Source organism: Myotis yumanensis, unplaced genomic scaffold, assembly GCF_028538775.1.
Source record: "Myotis yumanensis isolate MYYU_CA2020_CCGP unplaced genomic scaffold, mMyoYum1.0.hap1 SCAF_11, whole genome shotgun sequence".
NCBI lineage: Eukaryota > Metazoa > Chordata > Mammalia > Chiroptera > Vespertilionidae > Myotis > Myotis yumanensis.
Genome location: NW_027223762.1, coordinates 27,659,175 through 27,680,740, shown reverse-complemented (window position 1 = coordinate 27,680,740; position 21,566 = coordinate 27,659,175). Strand labels below are relative to the sequence as shown.

The following is a 21,566-nucleotide window of genomic DNA, read 5'->3' as shown; positions in this document are numbered from 1 at the left end:
TTAGCAGGTCAACTCTAAATTTTTATTGTGCACCTTATTTATTTGTTATGTGAAACTTTTTAGTCCATTATTTCATCTCCTAGGTGTTTTTACCACTTTTTCTTTCCTTTTCCCAATTCATTAATGCTTCCATATTCAGGTTATTTTTCCCACTCACAGTTACTATTTGCCTACCAATGGCGCACCTGTTATCATGCACTAATAGTCTCTTAACAGGATCTTGGACTTTCATAGAATTCACTGCATGTTTGAGCTGACATATTTATACTGCTGCTGTATGTCAGTATTGCAGAAATGTTAATCCTTTTACTTGCCCACTTGGTTTATTTTCCTACAGTGTATTAATAAGAGGTCTATTTTATAGGAAAGGAAATCTTTGACTTATAAGATAATTAGGATAGAGATACTTTTTACTACTCTTAAAACTGCTTTTGTTTTTAAACTATTGTTTAAAAATTGTCATACACTTACAGATGACAGAGAATATTAAATTAGATCTATGACAAAGGTTAATGGAGAATATTGAGAAAAGTGTGTGTGGGGGGGGGAATCAAGAAGAATTATATTACATTGCTTATTTAATTTACTTAAGAACCAAAACATATTTAACACTTTCTCATCATTATTGGTGAGGTTTAAAGGACAGGACATATGGTGAAAAGAGTAATAATTAACCAGAGTTTGAATTATTCAAAGACATTTTAATATGAAAAAAACAAAAAGTATATTAGGGCTCTGTCCCAATTTTTGTTTTTATTTTAAAGTTAAAATGGAAATATTACACAGTCCTCCATACCACACAAATGCCAAACCAAATCTAACCTAAACTTAGGTTTTCTTTTTAAAATATCATGATGAATCTTAATTATTTCCTTTTATGAATAAAAGTAACAAGGAACATACACATCAGAGGAACTGCTTTATAGTAAAAGAGATAGCCAGAGAAGTGATTACTAGTTTAAAGAGAACTGTCCAATAGGACTTTCTGGGATGATGGAAATGGTTGTAATTGGTGATGTGCAGTCTGGTAGCCAGTGGCCATGTGTGGCTATTCAGAATGTGGAATTTGGAAAGTGCAACTGAGGAAATACTTTTTAAATTTTATTCTCTTGTAATTGATTTTAATTGACATTTCATATGTGTCTTTTGGCAAATATATTAGTGCAGTTAGAAAATGCTTCTTTTCTGATTAGGACAGACATACAATTACATAAATGAGAATGGGAAAGATAAAGAGAAGTTTATGATTTTCTCAATACTTATTATCACTAGATAAATATTTTTGAAGGAAAATATTACAGTTGACCCTTGAACAAAGTGGGGGTTGGGGCACCATCCCACCATTCAGTCGAAATCCAGGTATAACATAAACAGTCAATTAACGTATTGTGTAATTTATATGTATCATATGCTGTATTTCTATAATAAAGTAAACTAGAAAAATATGCTATTTAGAAAATTATAAAATAAATTTACAGTACTTATTAAAAAACATTATAGTTCAAACCCTTGTTGTTCAAAGGTCAACTGCAGTTATGTTCCTGTTGATTGCATTATCAAAGAATTTGTTGTAAATAGTTTTCCTATTCTATCATGTTAATTTTGGAGAAGAAAATACTTTATATTGAGAAAAATACCTAAGTTTAAGTTTGTTCATGAAAGTAAGTACTGCATGGCTGTGTGTGTGTGTGTGTGTGTGTGTGTGTGTGTGTGTGTGTGTGTGAAAGATATGACACACATGCTTGTGTTGATGTTTGGGATGGAGTTCATGAATTGATGGTGGTCACAGTATCTTTGTATAGGCATGATTCTAAAGCAGTATGTAATGAATTTTAACTGGATGAGATTATTTTGAAGTTTAAATCTTTAGCGTGACAGTTGTTTGGGGTGAAAAGAATGCATACTTTCTGTAATCAGAAACCAGTTTACACAAATGTCAAGCAATAGTTACATCATAATCATGTTATTCAATTTTTAAAATAAAATGAATTGCTTTGAATGATGGCCTTAACATTTCAGTATGCTTTTTAAGGGTCCAAGAAAGAAATTTCTCTTTATCTTTCAGTATGTTTTCCTACCATTTCAGGAAAAATAAGATAGGGAATTATAAGGCTACCTTAAAAGTTTGTTTTTGTGGTTATTTGATTTTATGGATTAGTAAATTGGGACAGATAAAGGAGAGATTATTCAAGCTCATGGCTCCCTCCTTAACATGGGTTTGCATTTCTATGGGCCTAATTAAGTACTAGTCATTAGCCCAAACATTTACACATAGGAAATCTTCAAAGATATAGAATTGCTTGTACCTATGAACAAACTATTTTTTTCTTAGCCTATAACATAAAACTTTTAAAAAAGAAAATGAGTTAAATGTATTTAGTTTTTCTTCCTACTTATTTATTTGTTCAGATTTTAGAAGATTAGAACTTGTTGCTTAGTTTCCAGGAGATTCACTATACAGCAAGTATGTAAAAAGAATAAAAGTAATGTTTTCATCAGATTTTCATTTTATAACTAAAATAAAAAGGCAAATACACTTTATGTGACAAATTCATGTTATATTGCCTAACCTTTCAAATATTTGACTTGTAATGAAAGTGCCTTTTTGTTTCAGATATTTTAAATGGGAAACAAAATTTAATGTGCTGTGAATGAAACGAATACTTTCCTTTAAATTTTAAAGAGCAATAAATTTGCAGAATAATTCTCCCTTTTATTTCTAGTGGTTAGAATGCCCATCAGAAAATGCGTTTACTAACCTGAACCTGCTTTTATACTGTTAAAGTAGGACAAAGATTTTATAAATTTTTTTCTTTGGAAGTAATTTATTCTAATGCCACAGAGAAGAAGAGTGTTGAGGTATTTTTCTTCAATAAAAGAAACTATTAGTTTTTCTTTGACTTTATAGAATCAACATATACATGCAATTGAAAGATTTCTGCCTTCTTGCAACAGAATCAAGAATCATACATAGAGTCTTCTTACTCTTTTACTAGGTTACCTTTTAAAAAGTAATAGTAGACAAATTTTAACAGTAGTTGCAGAAGCATAACACAGCCTTAGTAGTCACTCCAGCATTACCCTATATTTTCCAAATCCTTCATGTTAATTTTCTTTTTAAAACAATCTTTGAAATCTGCACAGAGTTGGATAGAAGCCTTAGAAATACTTTTTGTACACCCTTCTAGTTTCTATCTGGGTCAAGTCACCCAATCACAGTGAGTTAACAGATAAGATAACAAAGATTATATAAGATAGCCCTGCCTGGAGTGGTTCAGGGCATAGAGCATCAGTCCATGCACTGAAGGGTCCCAGGTTCCATTCCTGGTCAAGGGCATGGCATGTACCTGGGTTGCAGGTTCGATCCTTCGCCCTAGACAGGGCAGGAGCAGGAGGCAAACAGTCCATGTCCCTCTCTCTCATCGATGTTTCTTTCTCTTTCTGTGTCCCTGCCTCCATTCCACTCTTTCTAAAAATCAGTGGAAAATATCCTTGGATGAGGATTAAAAAAAAGAAAAGAAAGAAAGAAACTATATAAGATAACACTCATGAAAGTAAATTTTTTAAAAAATATTTTTTTATTTATTAGGGAGAGGGAGAGATAGAAGCATTAATGATGAGAGAGAACCATTGGTTTGCTGCCTCCTGCATGCCTCCCCTCCCCCCCCGCGCCCCCCCACTGGGGATCAAGCCCACAAACCGGGCATGTGCCCTGATTGGGAATCAAACCATGACCTCCTAGTAGTTCATAGGTCAACGCTCAACCATTGAGCTAGGCTGGTTGGGCATGAAAGTATATTTTAAGTGTTGAGACTACCCAAGTCTTAGTATTTTTTTAAATTATAATTTCTCTTGAACATTTGGAATAAGTTACTTTAGATCATTGTAACATTTTATAAAACATATTGTGAAAATTTCATTCACTCTGATTATATTTTGCTTTCCAATGATTGATTCTAAAGAATGAAATAAAACTTTGGAATAACTTGATACTGCTGCATTGTATTTAGGTGGCAAAAAATAGCACAGTTTCTAGGAAAACCACCAACTCACAATATTAAATTTGACCTTATTAAATTATTAATACTTAAATAATTTTTATCTGCAAATAGTTGTTTCATATGTTTCGACCTTAGGTGGTATTAGAATAAAGGATTTCAGTCTTTGGAGAAACCAACGAATTATTTCTGACAATCTTTCTCATAATGAAATATCCTGCACTGTAAAAGATTACTAGTTGGTTCATTAGGGTGACAGTTTAGTCAACCCTGAGAGCTTTCTGGAAAATTTTAACATACTATCTAATTTACTAAGAAAAATAAGACCTCAAAAAACTTAAAAGACAAAACCTGTGCATTTGCTTCAAAATGATTTTAGTGACTTCTTAAATCTTTACATTAAATTAACTATCAATATATATAAAAGCCTAAGTGACCTGCTCACTGGCCGGTAGCTATGATATGCACTGACCACCAGGGGGCAGATGCTCAATGCAGGAGCTGCCAAGTTACAGCAACTTTGCAGAGTGCCCTCTTGCACTCCAGGACCCGCAGGGGATGTCAGACTGACAGTTTCAGCCTGATCCCCACAGGCCAGGCCGAGGGACTCCACCGGTGCCCTGGGCCTCTAGTATATATATAATTGGCAGGTCAATTTTTTACATTTTATGAACCATTTTCTGTTCAGTAATACAAATCTAATTTGTTAGGCTCTAAATTTAGTTCTTCTTTTTACAATATGGTTTACTTAGTCATATTTTTATGCAATGTCCCCTAATTTAATGACAAAATGTTTGTTTTTTTCAGAAAAATCAGTAAGTTCGTTTTGGACTGATTGGAGATTCTAAGTATAGATTACTAAATTCAGAAGTATTTGAAAGTCAAAAAAAATAAAAAATCTCTGGCCCAGCTAGTGTCTCAGTGATTGAGCATCAGCCTATGAACCAGGAGATCACAGTTCAATTCCAGGTCACGGCACGTGCCCAGGTTGCTGGCTTGTTCACCAGCAGGGACCATGCAGGAGATAGCTGATCAATGATTCTCTCTCATCATGGATGTTTCTTTCTCTCTCTCCCTCTCCCTTCCTCTCTGAAATCAATAGAAATATGTAATTTAAAATATCTCTGCTGTACATCTTAATGTTGGAGAACCTAGGACACATTGTGTAATATTCTCTTTTGGTAAAACACAGAAAAGAATGTGTTCTATTCATTTTTCTCAAAAGGAAAGTCACATCCACGTAAACTTTAGAACAGGTAATAGGTTGAGTAGACAGGGTGTATTTAAATTTATTCTCCCCACTGCAATCAAAGAGTTTTCCTGATCTACTCTCTAATACTGTGATGGCGAACCTTTTGAGCTCAGCGTGTCAGCATTTTTGAAAAACCCTAACTTAACTCTGGTGCCGTGTCACATACAGAAATGTTTTGATATTTGCAACCATAGTAAAACAAAGATTTATATTTTTGATATTTATTTCATATATTTAAATGCCATTTAACAAAGAAAAATCAACCAAAAAAATGAGTTTGCGTGTCACCTCTGACACGCGTGTCATAGGTTCGCCATCACTGTTCTAATATATGATGACTTCAAACGCTTAGAAAGGAAGCTCTACTCAACTGAATTGGTTTTCTTTGGAGAGTTATGTAGTAGAGATTGAACATGGGTGGGAAAGTACATGTTAGCATCCTGCTTGATGGTTTTTGTCAATTTCTTGTCAGGAAATGTTTATTTCTCAGTGAGCAATTAAAACAGAGGCAGAAAGTGACATGAGCACTGGCCAGTGTGTCTTTGTTGGTTGGGCATCGTCCCATGAAATGAAAAGTTGCTGGTTCGATTCCCATTCAGGGCATATGCCTGGACTTCAGACTCAATCCGCAATAGGGGAAGTGCAGGAGGCAGCCAAGTGATGTTTTGCTCTCACATGGATGTTTCTCACTTCCTCTCTCTCTAAAATTCAATTGGGGAAAAAAAAAAAAACTTAAAAAAATGTGACATGAGCACACACAGTGTAGGCTGTGATTGCCACAATGTTTATGTCACTGTTAAGTGGAGGGGTCCTAAGTCCAGCCATTGAAATGAATATGTAAATGTTGCCTCTCAAACGGGATGTAAGGAACAACGGAGGCTATAAAAGCCAAGCAAACATCCTCATAATAGCCCCTCATGAAAAGAAAGTTTGAAATTGTATACAATATAGTTTATGTGAGCCACTTAATATGCTAATATATTTAATATGTTGGTCAGTAACTATAAAATGCCATCAGGTCCACTGAACAGCTAAAACACTGTGAGAATTGGCCATGTAATTAGTCCGCCTGCCCTTCTTCCCTCCCTCCTTTTCCCTATTAACAAGATGGAGCATTTTGAATTGAATACCATAAACTTCTTTGTAACAAAACTGGCTCCTGTGTGAAGCAGAAAAACAGGCAGTCTCCAACTTATGAAAATGCTATTTTTTCCAAAAGCTCTTTGAATTCATAAATTGAAATCCTTATGATAGTTTCCCATGGAAACAGCACTGTGAGGCAAGGTAAACTTTTTAAACCACTTCACAAAGGACTCATCTATAATAATAAAAGCATATTATGCTAATTAGACCAGAGGTCCTTCAAGACGACCTTCCAGACGAAGCTGGAGGGAAGCCCAGGTCCCGGGTGCCAGAGGGAAGCCAGTGCCGGCAGCCCGGGGAAGGAAGGCCGCCTCTTGCACGACCTTCGTGCATCTGGCCTCTAGTTAATTCTATAATATACTTGCTTCACAGTATTGTACCAAAAGTATAGTCAGGCATTGCCCCTGACGTACCTAGGGAAGTGTTTTTTAGTTCCCACTGTGGTGTCAGGAATATCTCTTCTGCCGCAAGCTGATTTAGAGATACCACTCCTTTCACTCCTAAGCAGTAAAGATAGAGGAAAAAGTAGCTCCTTCTTTCCTGAGGTCTCTGTGATGGACCTTTATGCTTCTTTTTCTGTTGAACCTTCTCCTGGTTCTGGCCAGCAGTTCTCTTCCTCCCCCTGACTGCTGTACAAATCCACAGCCTCAATGATTCCTCCACATCCCCATCCTTGAAGCCTTCCTAGACCATTGAGGTTTTCTAAAGGCTTTCACTGCTAACACCAAAAGAAAAAGAAAATAAAACAAAGCTCCATCCTGTGCTACCATGGGAACCAGACTCTGCCACACTGGCATTTAATCTCCAAAATAAAGGCTGGCTAATGTCTTGAAACGTAATGTGAGGGGCTAGAAGCTGGCCAGCCCGATGCATGGAAGAAGGAAATGGAATCTTATTCTGCATCCCTTCTCCTGCTGGCTAGTGCCACCATCAGTTTTGCTATATGTCCTCTATCGTGGATGGCATGGATCTGGGAGGGAAGCCACCTGCTGTTGTGGCATTTTCTGTTGGAGGAAAAGGAGAGCCAAAGCAAATGAAGGCAACTAGCTGAGGAGGAAGGAAACCAAAGAAGAGAAGGAAAGCCCAAGAGGGAACACACTTCTTTTGGCCATTTTTAAAATGCAAAATATAGCACATAAGTTGACTACTGCTTGTACATTTAGATGAGCTTCTTTATATAGCTAAACCTAAACACTGATTATACAAAAAAAGAGTGATGTGGGATATTGTACTCAAATTTTTAATTTACCCACTGTTCATGATTGCATTTTTACTTTCTTTGTATTGAAACAAGCACATTTGTTTTCCTATTCATTTCTCTTTTCTATATATGTAATTAAGATTATGTCCAAAGAACGCTGACATGATAAATTAAAGAACTGCCCTTGCATTCTTAGAGGCTGGGGGCGAAAGGAAACATTTTTAGGGAGATGCTCTTTTGAAGTGATTTAAAAGCATACAATTTAACAGTCTGCAGTTTCCCCTCGTGTCAGCACACCACCATCATTCATAACATGATTGATGTGCCTAATTCCCATTTGTGAAGGAAGAATGTCTTATCTGAAAGAAAAATAGAACTTAAGGTATCTTTTTCCTGCTTTTGTATTCTTTTTTTTTTTTCACAATGAAAAGAAAGAAAAGAGTGTGATCTTTTTAGTAACGTTGATTATTAAGAGACTCACTTCTTGCACATAGCAGCATTAGGTGAGCAGAATTAAGAAGCCAGGGTTTTCTGCAAACCTGAGCTTTTCCCTACAGGTAAGGCCGGATGGACTGCTTTCTATGTTACCCTAAATTATCTTTACATCGTGGCATGCCAATTTCATCACCTCTGTGTTGCTGCAAAAAAAAACAACAAAATAGTATTTGATTGCATAAGGATACACAGAGAAAGCAAAAGTTGAAGTGATAAGAAAAACGATTCTTTTAAAATAGATATTCTTCGTTTAGTCCAAAAGCCAAATAGGAAAAAGGAAAGGGAAAAATACCTGGAGAATGATTATAAACACCAAGCGCTACCACCATTTATCACTACTTCCAAATTCTGAAATAATATGGGATCATTTTTAGCTTAACAGACAAATGAATTACTAGTAAAACCAACAAATGGATACTAAAGGCATAAATAGAACGAACCAGGTAAAGATAAGGTGTTGTTTTTTTTTGTTTGTTTTGTTTTTATCCTATGACTGAATCTGGAAATATATGGAGACTCAAGGCAAGCCTGTCCCAAGCCAGTTTTACTTTTTTTCTTTTTTTTTTTAGAAGTTAACATTTCACCCTTCCTTTTACTCTAGTACTTTGTCTTTTTTTTTTTTTTTTTAATTCAAGTCTTCTGACATAGAACATTGTTCTGAACTTGGTCAGGTCAGGATTTGTTTACACATTGGGCATGACTTGGATTTGCATAGGAAGAGTCCCATTGGTCAGCCTTGTTTTCCTTATGAATAAGATCTCAGAAAAATGCTTGAAGGTGGGGTGGGTTCAGTGGCACCAGCTGTGGTCCTGGGCCTTCGTTAACAGTGAAATTACTTTACTTTCTGGGAGCAAATCTGTGACCTTTATTTTGTTAGCAGAACTTCTTTCCCTGGTATCCTATTTAGCACATTTTACAAATTGGTGTCAAGCCTGGGCCTGTTTTATTTATTTATTTATTTTATTTTCCTATTAGATTTTCATGCAGCACTTAACCCAAATCTCTTTCTGGGACTGTACTGTTCACAGCCATATTTGCCAACTTTTTGTTTACAGAAATTATAAATAGTGCTGTAGTAATTGATAGACCTTCCCAGCACTTGACTCTTTTAAGCTCCCTGATTTTGTTATTACTCTACATATTAAATAGTCTTATTAAAATAATCACCTTAAATGCAAAATAGAATTTCAAGGGCAGTTAGTATAAAATCAAAGTGTATCTTAAATATCAAAAGAATCTATGTCTTTGTATGATTTCACATTGAAATCAATAAAATAAAACTTTAATATTTGTGTTCATGTCATGTCTGAGTTGCCATTGAAAAGTAACAAACTCAGTCTAATTTCTTATTTGGTAGATTGGAAACCAAACCCACCCAGTAAATGACTATCACATATACAGTATTGCTTTCATTTGTAAAATGTCTTTCAAAAATCAACTATGGCAAAGCACATATTTTGTATAGATGTTATTGTCCACATTTCTCCACTAGCTATTTCTACTATATATTAAGACCATCTGAGGAAATGTGCCTCTGTTGACATTTCAGTTTCCAGCTAATACAATTTAAACAAAATTGATGATTTTTAAATCATTAATAACTTTAACCATTAAAATGTTATTTGTTGAAACTTATGAAATGATTCATTTTTAGTTGTATTCTCTCATTTTTACACTTGCTATTGTTTTGTTTATAAAACACTTTTGATCAAATGAGCACTTTAAAAAAAGTATAGCTAATTAAATGAAATTTAAGAATGAGACTAGGAATTTCAACATGGATATACTTTATTATTGGAGAAATTTTGATTGCTATTGAAACCTTTTTCTCTCCCTCGTCCCATAAAACTGTTTTCCCTTACATTTCCTACCTGGATGCCAAGGCCTGTGTCTCAAATAGTTGGTAAATCCTCTAGTGCATACTAATAATAGTGTAAATCCTATTCACTTGTATTGATTAATTGTAGAAATACATATACAAATTTGATTATCCATATTTGGAAATTTATTTAAGTAAATATATAAAATATGTAAATATTATATAGATGTATGGAAACATAAGGAAAAGTTTATCAAATATTATCTTTATCTTAACTCTGTTCACATTCACACCCTAAACAGAAATACAAAGTAAATAAATCTTGATAAACTTTGCCTAATGGACATTGCCAAATGGACTTCTCTTGCAATGGTTACTTTTTCCACTTAACATTTAAAAGTTAGCATTTTCATAGTTACAATAAACTATCATCATTTGCAATAAAATATGAACACGATAAATAAGTCAAACTAATTGTAGTCTTTAGTTGCGTATTTATGTTGTGTTTCTTTAAGGAAATAAAAGTGAAGTATTAGAAATACTTAAAGGCCATGATAGAAAATTGATTACCTATTTAGTAGAACTGGAATATCTTTAAATGAGACTTAATGTTTATTTTTCTTTCATCGAAGTCTAAATCAGAATTTAGAAATAGAATCTTTAAGAATGGTATAAAAAAAGCTTTAAAAGTTATTGCCTAGAAAAACCGTGCCAGCAACATGTAAGAATGTTTGCTTCACACAAGGCAGTGAAAGACTTTAAAACTCCTTGTTCAGGAAATACCAGTATTACTGAAATTTGGTCATATTTTTTAAATGCTGCCAGTGGGAGAGAACCTGCTCCCATGGTTTTGTTTTCCCCTTTGGACGGTAGCCATGGAGCACTGCATGTTGTGTTGGTGCCTTGCATGAGGAAGACATGCAAAGGCAAGGTCCAGTCTGCATGCTGCTTAATGAATGTTTTTCCTTTTTTTCTCCCTCCTTGTCATGTGCTTTCAGAAGACAACAATGTGGAAGGTGGGTGCTTTTTACTCTTTTTTCAACTCTCATTTGCCTTTTATTTCTTAGCATTAACAGAGTACATCTCGAATTTAGACGGTAAGTTGAACACCTTTTTGAACATTTGTTGATTTGTGGATTGTGCATCACTTTTCATATAGAACACTCATGCTCTGTACCCCAGGCACCCCGCGTATATGAAACGCCTTCACCCTTGATGCCAATCCTTGATGGATTTCAGCAGTCCATATTAGAATACGTAATTGCAGTGTTCTGAATGGAAAAATAATGCAATCCATTTTTAAAAAATATTATATGAGAAAGTATTTATTTGCAGTTTCAGAACATAGTGCATGATCCTTTCTCCATTTTTTTCTTAATCAAAATGATTTTTTTCTTTTGGAATTGTTTAGCATCACATCATCTCAAGCCCATTGGTTTAGTTTTAAATGAAATGATTAATAAAAACACAGAATAAAGTACTGACTGTAAGTAAGAGCCATATATTTAGATTAAAAAATAAGCCTTTGGCCAATGGAAATGAGAGCATACAGCACTCCACCATGATTAATGGTAAGTATGTTTGTAATATTCTGTGTCTGTTAAGTAAAACTACAATATTTATTCAAGTTTTTAAAACATTATCTCTCAAGAAATTTTGACCGGTATATGTATTTTTCTATTGAATCCAATAAATTCAGCATATTTCAGCATTCTACTTTCAAAGAACTTAAATGCGTTTGTCAGAGTGCTGTCAAACAAATCTCTTCATTATAAAAATTCAAAAAGAACTAGGTAGAGCTTAGAATTCCAGAAGGAAAGATGGTATTCTATCAAATTATATAATTATAGTATTAAAAGTTTTTGCATAAACAATTTACCAATAACTACACTTCAGAGGCAAACATTTAGCATATTTCATTTTGCTGCAATATTTCAAAATAAAATCATTCTGTAAAAATAATAAACGTTTGTTTTAGAACAAAAGTCCTCATCAAATGTCATAGATAAATTATAAAGTTACTAAGATTTGATGTTTCAAATCAGGAACAATTCATGGTAATATGAAGTTGATCAGTAGCAAGTTACAGCATATTGTTTGTGATTCATTCATGTAAAGTACAGTTGCTTGGTTGCTGAACATGTCTATTTTATTGTTTAAGAGATTAAAACTTCAAAAGAAATCCTCAATGATTATTTTCCCAAGTGCTGGCTCTGTATAAGGCTTCCGTTTTTCTATACTATAATTGTAATAGCATGTGAGCATGCACTTGATAGGCCTGATATTTTTCAAAATCAGTCTCATTTATATTGTGCATGTTAATTAAGACAGAAAGTTTTTCTCAGTATCTTTTTAAACTTCTTTTGCATTTCCTTAATCATCCTGTACAGTTTCATTCTTTTTTCCCTAAATCCACTTGCATTCCAGTGGGCTTTAAAACCAGCTGAATAAGCGTGAATGCCTCTCTCTTCACACACAATCATCCCATGAACATTTTTGACAAAATTTTCAGAATGTAGGTCCATAACTATTGTAATAAGTTTACTTAATCATAATTTTAACCTACCTATTTATAAATTAACTTTGGCAATATAGTGGAGTTCCCTTAGAAGTAGGAAATCTAGCATGAGGAATGTGAATGCTTTAGAAATCTATTTATTTTCATTAGAGCTGTCTAATATATTTTGTAAAAGTTACATCTGATACAGGGATAATTCCCTGATTTAGTCTACCCAATGTTATAAGCTGTTATTAGTAAATATGTAGAGTAGTTTTAAAAGTGAAATTAAATGAAACAGTTACATCACTTGGACAGATAAGCCACTATTTCTAGGCATATGAAATAATCATGAATCACCAACTGATCATAAACTTTTTAATCTGTCTGTGTGATTATACTTTCTTGTTAAAATCACTTAGAAAATGCAAAAAGAGGCTGGATTACAGAAACCTTAAACTATGTTTAATAATTTTCATGTAATTATATGATTATTTTAATTGTGTATGCCCGAAGGAATTTTTAATATCCACAAATTTTAAGGAAATAACAGATTATTTTAATAATGATGCAAGAAATGCATAATGTTATGTATCTCAAGTAAAGTCTCAAATATATTTAAAATAACACAAGGAAAGGGAATATAAATGTTATAGAAATTGTATGCATACTATAATGTTGTAACATTTCCCTGTGTTTTTTAATATACATGGATTGAAGAGTAGCTTTACTCCTGAATTTAGAATAAAAACTAGGAATTATGCCATTCCTTAAAAAGTGTCTACTTGGGTAGTAAAATATATTTTTAAAAGAATATTAGTAATATTCTTTAGAAAAGAAGATCTTCACTCTGAAGTTAATTGTCAAGTAATAGATAAAAAATAATTTAAATGAAGGGAATTCAGTACTCTTTCAGAAAACATCCTTAATGAAATTGTTTCTTATATGTATTTGTATATCACTTACATTAACTCATAGTTTAGTATTTAAGTTATGTTTAAGTAAAATGATAAATAATTTTGTTCTCCATGGAAAGCTAATTGAGCCTATTTAAACCTGATGCATTGTTTCTTAATAGTAAATTCTAACTTTGCAATTGCATGTCTAATGATCTTGTATATGAACAACCTTAGTTAGTTGCCACATGTGTCAGACAAGGAGACATTTCTGCATTATCATTTCAGTGTGACTAAGATTTTTTTCTTTTCATTTAATTATGAAACTTCTCATTTTCTGATGAGGGGAAAAAGATCAGACCCAGCCCATATTTCAGGTATTCCTTTGGGTTTTTACAAATATAATTGCATCACCGAAGACTGGCAAGCCCTGTGGAGGCTGTGTTCAAAACAGTCTCATCGCGGGGCGTGAAGGGCAGATGCAACACGTAAGGGATTGGTTGGATTTTAAGTCATGCTCTTATGCTCTTCATTGTTCCAACTGATACATAGAAGAAATACACAGTGCAGCATATGCCAGTGTTTAAACTATAGTTCTGTAACTCTTTGCCCCAAAGCATTCCTACCAGGGGTTGAAAGAATGCTTTTTGATTTGCTTCTGTGATACAGACATGTCTCATAGGAAACAAGATGTCTGTCACTGAACATTTTTGTCACTGTGACAACCCCGCCTTCCCATGCTCCCTTGTTTATTGCTGACTGTGCTCTTGTTTCCCTTCAAGGTCTGGCGCACCTGATGATGGGCGACCAAGGTATGGGCTCTGTTCCTTTTCCACTCTGCTTCCAGTGTTTCCTTGTTTCGTAGCTGCTTTCACACCATCACTGCAAAGGATGGGCAAATGCTTGCAAATTATCTGGCTGCAAATAAAATACATACTTTTGTTCACTTTTTTTTTTCATGTGTTATTCTCTCTGTATGTCAGTTTGATTTGTGGTTTGCTCCTTTGACTTTTTTGTTTTGTTTTTGTTCATTCTTTGCACTGTAATATCTGAAAATAAATGAGACATAGGACTTGTGATTGAAAGTTTCCATACATTTATCAGCATATGCAATTTTAAGGGTAGTTATAGTAAAGAAAAACCAAGAACCGTCACAAATTAATATTTGAAAGAGGATATTCAGTTTAACCTCATGTACCAAAAAGAGTCCATTTTTCACCCAATGCATGGCAGTTTGGGAACATGCAGACATCTTTGGCTTCTGGCTTCTAGAATGCTGAGTCTAGCGCTCCACAGAATCAATACTTCTTTTACCTGCAGTCGTTATGTATCTCCTCTTTGTGTAATATTTTAAAGTGAGCATGGGCTTTCCAATTTCCTTGCATGTACTGCCTTTTAAAAAAGGCAGGATTGTCAACGTATACTGATTGTATTTCCATTTGTTTTTAAACCCTTACTTATGCTTTCTTGATTAATTTTCAAAGAGTAGTGCATTTGCATATATTCATAATTCTTATTGTTGTTTCTCTCCTCTTTATTCTCTTTGTATGGAAAACCCTTCTTCATGGAACCATTTCATCAAATCAATAGGTAAAAGTAAAGGTATTACACTCTTTTATTTCTACTTAATAGCACCTGTATGAATTACAGTATGTCTAAGTTATGCAAATGTATTTGCACCTTTTGGTATTAGTAATGGGCACTGGGAGGTAGGTATGAGTGTTAATGAATATTTTATGAACTTAAGGTAAGAGAAAATCCATCAAAATGTTTCACTCTTTGTTTCTCTTGCTCTTTACTGTGATTTTTTTTGTCAGCTGCTTATATAATTAGTGTATTTAAAAATTAGCTACAGGTTTCGGTGTCAGTTTTTGCAGTGTCATTCAATGGCAATTAAATGCTGTGTGTAGTCACCATGAATATATCATCCTCAAACTTTTAACTCTGGAGCCCACCTACCCCTGCCATTTCTGCCTTGGGATGTAAGTCTAAGCATGCGCAGCATTGAAGTGGTCCTGCTCATCACCATGCTGTCTGCTAGAGGTCATATGTGCACATTAACTTCATGATATCCTGGAAAAAGCAGTACTCTGAAAGAGAGAAACAAAGGAGCAAGATAAGCCTGTTCTTTTTCTGTGCATACTAACTCTTTTTAAGAACGTTACCAACCAGGCTCCCATCCCTGCATCACTTGGTAAGTCAGGCATGTGTACTCTTTGACAGCATTGGTGCCAAATTGAAAAGCATGTATAACTCACCATTTAGAACCATCCACATTGTGTTGAGTGTTTTCATTGAAAGGAGGTACATGATAGGCAGCTGTGACAAATGTGTATCATCACCTTTAAAGTAAACATTTTAAACAATGTATCAGTGAATTCCATCTTGGTCTCCCAGTTTTGTGGGGTTTTTTAAATTTTGTTTTATTTTGTTTGTTTGCATTTGTGTGTTTTTTCCTTGGTTATTTTAAACACAGGAATGTATCTTATCCTTGAATTCTCTGTATCTTTCTTATGCTCTGAATCCTAATCCGGTGAATTGGGACCAAAGCCCACAGTTCTGCAGCTTCACGTTTGTGTCATCTAGCAGGGACACTTTTCTGCTTAAACAAGCACCTGAACATGAGCTGAGCAATAAGGAGGACATGGTATCGATGTTTTAAATGTGTAAAGTAGAGCTTTAGAAACAAATGTTGTTTGGATACTTTGAGTTTATAAAAAACAACATATGCTTATTGCAGTTTGTGTTTTGGTCAACTGGTTTTTTAATAATATAATTGAATCTCATTTTAACCTTCCAGCAACATGCAAATGACAGTATGTATTGATTCTTTTCGTATGCCATTGGTATTTTGTGTACCATTTGGGGTGCTTTTTAAACTTGTTTTTGAGGACAAATTGCCACCCACTTTTCTTTCTTAAGTGGGCATTTCCCACCTATTCCTTAGTGTTAAGATTCAGAATGGCATAGAGTGAACTGTATTTATATTTTATTTTACTGGCTGAGTGAAGTATATCTATGTGTGTTTGTGTATATGTTCCTGTGTATATTGGTATGAGTACATATACGTAGACAAACTTTCTAAATATGCACACATGTATTCATTATGATGTGAAAAAGTAACCTTTAAAAATAATTCTCTAATTATATAATCTATTAACACTACATAAGGAATAATTCATGTTTATATTAAGCTGGTATTTGTTTTGGTGTAATTAATGTTAAGTGTCACTTCATCCCGTGTTCCTATGCCAGACCTAACTGTTTTCTGTTATGTGTGTCAAGCATATTTTTTTGGTAAAGTTTTCATCAAGTTGTCTTCATCAATCTGTACAAAACTACAGAGGCCAGGACTTTGTTTTTTCCTTTACATGCTTCTGTGAATGGGACCAGGATGCTTTTTGATATTAAATGGGAAAAAGAAGATGGAATTGAGTATTTTGCAAATAAGACTGGTCCCTTTGCATGTTGTTTAATTCGGTGTCTAGAAATGAGAAATGTGATTTGTAAGTTTTCTTTAATTGCAAGTTAATTCAACAAATCTGTATTCTAGATCAAAAATCCAATCTTGACGATGCCATGCATCCACACCCAAGGAGTGTCATTTATAATAGAGAAATGAAAACGTGAGCAAGGGAGTCACATGACAGAATGGAAGTGCTGTGCGGGTGGGAAAAGGCAGTTAAAAACAGGACATGAGTCGGGGTTGCTCATAGGTTGATGTCCTTGCCTGTTGGAGAAGTCGCTAATTGTCTAGTAACTTTACATTTTAACTTCCTCTATAGGTTAGATCCTAGTTGTACATAAAATGCCCAGTCTAAAATAATAGATATGAATTATAAATTCATGCCTCCAAATATTTCTGTCACAATATAATCTTGGAGAATTTTTCTTGACACTACTTGTCTCTTTAGGAGAAGTGATTTCAGGCTCTCTGGAATGATTCTCTCTGGATTAATGTCTTTTTATTTTTTTCGTTAATCCAGAAGCAAAATTGGATTCAGGAGCATTATTATTATTATTATTATTATTTCTTCTGTATGGATTCTTAAATATTTTCTAAAAAGTTAAATGCCCAGTGACAAATGAATACCTTTCATTAAAAAAAAAAAAGAACAAAAGGAAATAAAGTAACTCATCTAAAGAGAACATTTCCTTGTGATAACCTTCTTCATCTTCCTCCCCAGTCCTCTCTGTAGAGGTAAGCACTGGCATCATTGTGCTGTATCCTTACAGAGTTGGTGTGGATCCTTCCATATTCCCTAATTCATTTTTTAGGGTTTGGAAACTGAAAAATCCCTTACCATTTATACATCACAAAAACAGCTAAGTCAAATAGAGACACTGTTATGTGCTCACAGAATCAAAATGAATGAAATGGAAGCTTTCTCCTTTTTCCCATAGGACATTGTGTCTCATATTTTTATTTATTTTTTGTTAATCCTCACCCAAGGATATTTTTCCATTGATTTTTAGGGAGAGTGAAAGAGAAAGGGAAAGACAGAGAGAAACATTGATGTGAAAGAAACACTTGGATTGGTTGCCTCCTGGATGAGCCCTAACTAGGGCCAGGGCTCAGGGGGGAGCCTGCAACCAAGGTAGGCAACCTTGATCCATGACCCTTTGGTCAGCAGGCCGAGGCTCTATCCACTGAGCCAAACTGGCAAAGCCGTGCCTCATATTTTTAATTGGTCATTCTGTTTCAAACTCTGGATTCAGTTATTTGGATAGGTTTCATGTTTTATAAGCAAGAATATGTCACCTTTAACTAGATACAGTTAGGAATAAATACTCTTTCAGTGATTTATAGCTTTTTTAGGTATAGCTGAAGAGATATTCTCTAGAAGAAACCTGCTTGTGACTAGATGGATCCAAATCATTGTGAAATTGTGGTTGCTTTCTTTTTAGAAATTTGTCATTGGTATTGTTGGGGCCATTGATAATGCTAATAACTTCATTCTCCATTTTATTTTACATATAGGTTTATCTATTTACCTGGGAATTTACTTTTTTGTTTTGTTTCTCCATGTATGTTTAACTGGTCATTTCATTCCAACAATGATTAAATTATATTTTACTATTTAATTATATTTCAATGGTTGTATGAAAGTAATGAGTGAATATTTATATGAGAACATGTTAAAGTAACTCGCACTGCAGATCCAGCCAGCATGGCTAGTTAATAGCTCAAGAGCTCAGGTCAATAGTTGGCAGATAAGTGTTGATGTTTTGATTGGAGGCCGGATTTTTTCTTCATAGCCATCATCATAATTGTAATTACATATTTATATGAGATTATAAATCTAATGTCCACTGTTCCTAATAGAATGTAAGCTCCATGAGGGCAGGAAGGTTGTCTTTCTTTTTGGCCATGTGCTTCCAGAGCATTTTTCTAACTATCTTGACTATGTCATTTTCATGACTTAAGTATGTGAATGGGCAGGGAGCATGTTGGAAGAGGAATATGTGAAGAAGGACATGGAGGATTTGGTGTGGGCAAAGTTGGGGGTGGAAACGAGAAAGAAACTTACTCAAATAGGTAGAAAGGATAATAGCAACAGATTGCATGGAATCCTCTCAGCCTCCGCCTCTAAAGTTTCTTTTGCTTCCTGTCATTCATATCCTTTTGCAAAGTTGCAGTGTATCTTTCCCGTCAGGCAGCAATCTGCGGTCAATTTAATATGCCTTAGCATATGCACAGCAATGGGTCTGTAAGGAAATGAAATCAATCAATTTTTGTGTTTTAGGTTTTCAAAAATTATCATGTTATTCACTGTCACAGTGGCAAATAATCACATTTTGTTTTCTAACTTGCACTATTCGTGCAAAAGCAGGCACAGAAATGTTACTGCAATTCAGATCTGATGTTCTCTTTTGTGGTTCACATGAGTTCTTTTTTTACTCATACTGTGTCAGTTGTGATATACTATACCATAAAACCAGTGTTTAAATGGGGTTTGGATTGTAAACTTTCAAAAAGCCAAAATTTGAGTCTTATCTTATGATATGAGAATATTTACTTTGCATTGCATTCATAAATCCTATAGCATATTTGCAAAATAAATGTTCATTGTTTGATTATCCTGGTTTCTCATACAAGGCCAAGGTATTACAAGTGTCAAGCATATGATCACACATTTTATAAGTGCCAAAATTGTAATGTATTATTGAAAATTAAGTTCTTCAAATAATTTATGAAGAAAATAAAATTAGATTTTTCTCAAAACTAATTGTGTTAATACCTAGATATAATTGATCACTACAACTAATTGATAAGTAACATTAAAATTATGTTTTAAAACTTTATCTGTAATTTCATGCCATGGTGAATATTCTATAATATCTTCTCTTAGATAGATTTGAGATTTTTAATATTTAGAGAAGAATAAAGCATTTAGTATGTTTTATACATTCTGTTGCTAAGATTTTTGTTACCATCTTTCAACTATAGTGTTGGTATATAGCTAAGTTGTCTGTGAAGTACCCAGCTCCCAGTCACCAATATCATGATGCTTATTTGTTTTACAACTTTTGCTATGGTTTCTGATGTAGAACTAGTTTTGAAAATATCATTTTTCTCTTCTGTGTGGCGTATTAAATCAAATTTCCTCATTTATCTTCATAATATAAAGGTCTTTTTAGAAGCATTTGTGCCATGGGTAAAATCTTACTGTATTTAAACGCCTATGTTTGGTGCATATGGAAATTAAGAAATAAATTAATTTGAATTGTCTATTATGATTTCTACTGTTGCAGTACTGGATGCTCTTCATTTGCAGCCACAGCACATGGAAAGACCAGAACACCACTATGTAAAATCAGATATTAAATGTCTGCTTCATTAGTAGGATGTACATAGAAGGCTATGTGACTGTTAGAAATGGTATTAATTTTGCAGTTCTCCTTTAGCCTACATTCCCATCAGTTCTTGATATAATCAACAAAATTTACTTGAAGAGTAAATATGTATTATCTCTTGTGGCAATTTAATCAATTTTGTCATTACATTTATTACAAATAAAAGTCCCAGCTCCTTTGTATGTATCTCTGCTCATTTGGCTCTGTGATGAGAAGTTTTCCATGTACTTATACACTCTATAAAAATGATGACATTGAATGACTGATAAATTTAACAAAGATTTATTAGACTCGAAGGGATTAATTTATCCTCAGAAAAGAGCACAGAAAGAACTCAACAGCATAACAGTTTAGAGACTGAGGTGGTATAAATGTAAATTTAGATGCTTTATTGAAATAGTAAATAGCAAAACACTTAAATTATGACATACTGGATTTTAAAAAGGATGATTTCTTTTCCAAAGGAAATGATTTTTTAAAAAGATTTTAATTTTATTTACATTTTTTAAATGTATTTTGTGAGTTTAGTATTTTCTTTAAAGCCAGCATCACCACAATTAGGCTGGTAAGAGGGTGTTTCTTAAATTATGCTGGCCAGTGATTTTAGAGAACAGTGTAATTTCCCAGAAGAACATTACTAATTATCTTAAAAAGTAAACCTACTGTTGACACTTTTTGAAATATAAGACATGTTAGGGAATATTGCTTATATAATAGCAATATGATAGATACTTTGATTTAAAATAACTGATATATAATAACCAATCTTAGAGAGATTTTAAAGACTCTGTCCACTTACACACCAGTAATCATAAAACAGGGTTTCATCCTCTTATTCTTACAAAGTAAATTTAGAGGTAGTTTTAAGGAAACCAACCATAGAGTATTATATAGGATATTTTTGCTTCTCATTTTTAAGGTTTCCATTTTAGGGGATTAAGATTGCACTTTTTTTTTTTTTAATATATTTTATTGATTTTTTACAGAGAGGAAGGGAGAGCGATAGAGAGTTAGAAACATCGATGAGAGAGAAACATCGACCAGCTGCCTCCTGCACATCTCCCACTGGGGATATGCCTGCAACCAAGGTACATGCCCTTGACCGGAATCGAACCCGGGACCTTTCAGTCCGCAGGCCGACGCTCTATCCACCGAGCCAGACCGGTTTTGGCAAGATTGCACTTTTTAATGGGGAAACAGTATAGTATGTTTGCAAATACTACAATGAACATTGGTAGGATAAAACATTAAAGGTTGATTCTACTCAACCAAAATTACTTAGTTATTTCTGTAACTTCACACTTTCACATTCTTTTACATACAATGATGACACTATAATGGACTTGGCTCCCTGTTGAACAAACTTAGGAGGTCATTGGCTATGAACTGCTTTTTAGATTCAAATTT

General features: G+C 34.0%; 1 protein-coding gene across 21 annotated transcripts in view; it reads left to right on the top strand.

Annotated features, from left to right (window-relative positions):
• Positions 1-21,566, top strand: part of NRXN1 (neurexin 1) — a 1,006,580-nt gene that overhangs the window by 94,825 nt on the left and 890,189 nt on the right. For 13 of the 21 annotated variants that reach the window (XM_070429185.1, XM_070429195.1, XM_070429182.1 and 10 more), the window contains 2 exons: positions 10,907-10,924; positions 14,084-14,113. The exons of 5 other annotated variants lie outside the window; for them this stretch is intronic. In XM_070429185.1, the coding sequence (XP_070285286.1) occupies positions 10,907-10,924; positions 14,084-14,113 (48 nt within the window). Of the gene's footprint in view, positions 1-10,906; positions 10,925-14,083; positions 14,114-14,896; positions 14,904-21,566 lie in introns of those variants that run through there. 3 more of the 21 variants (XM_070429198.1, XM_070429186.1, XM_070429201.1) reach the window with 2 other exon arrangements.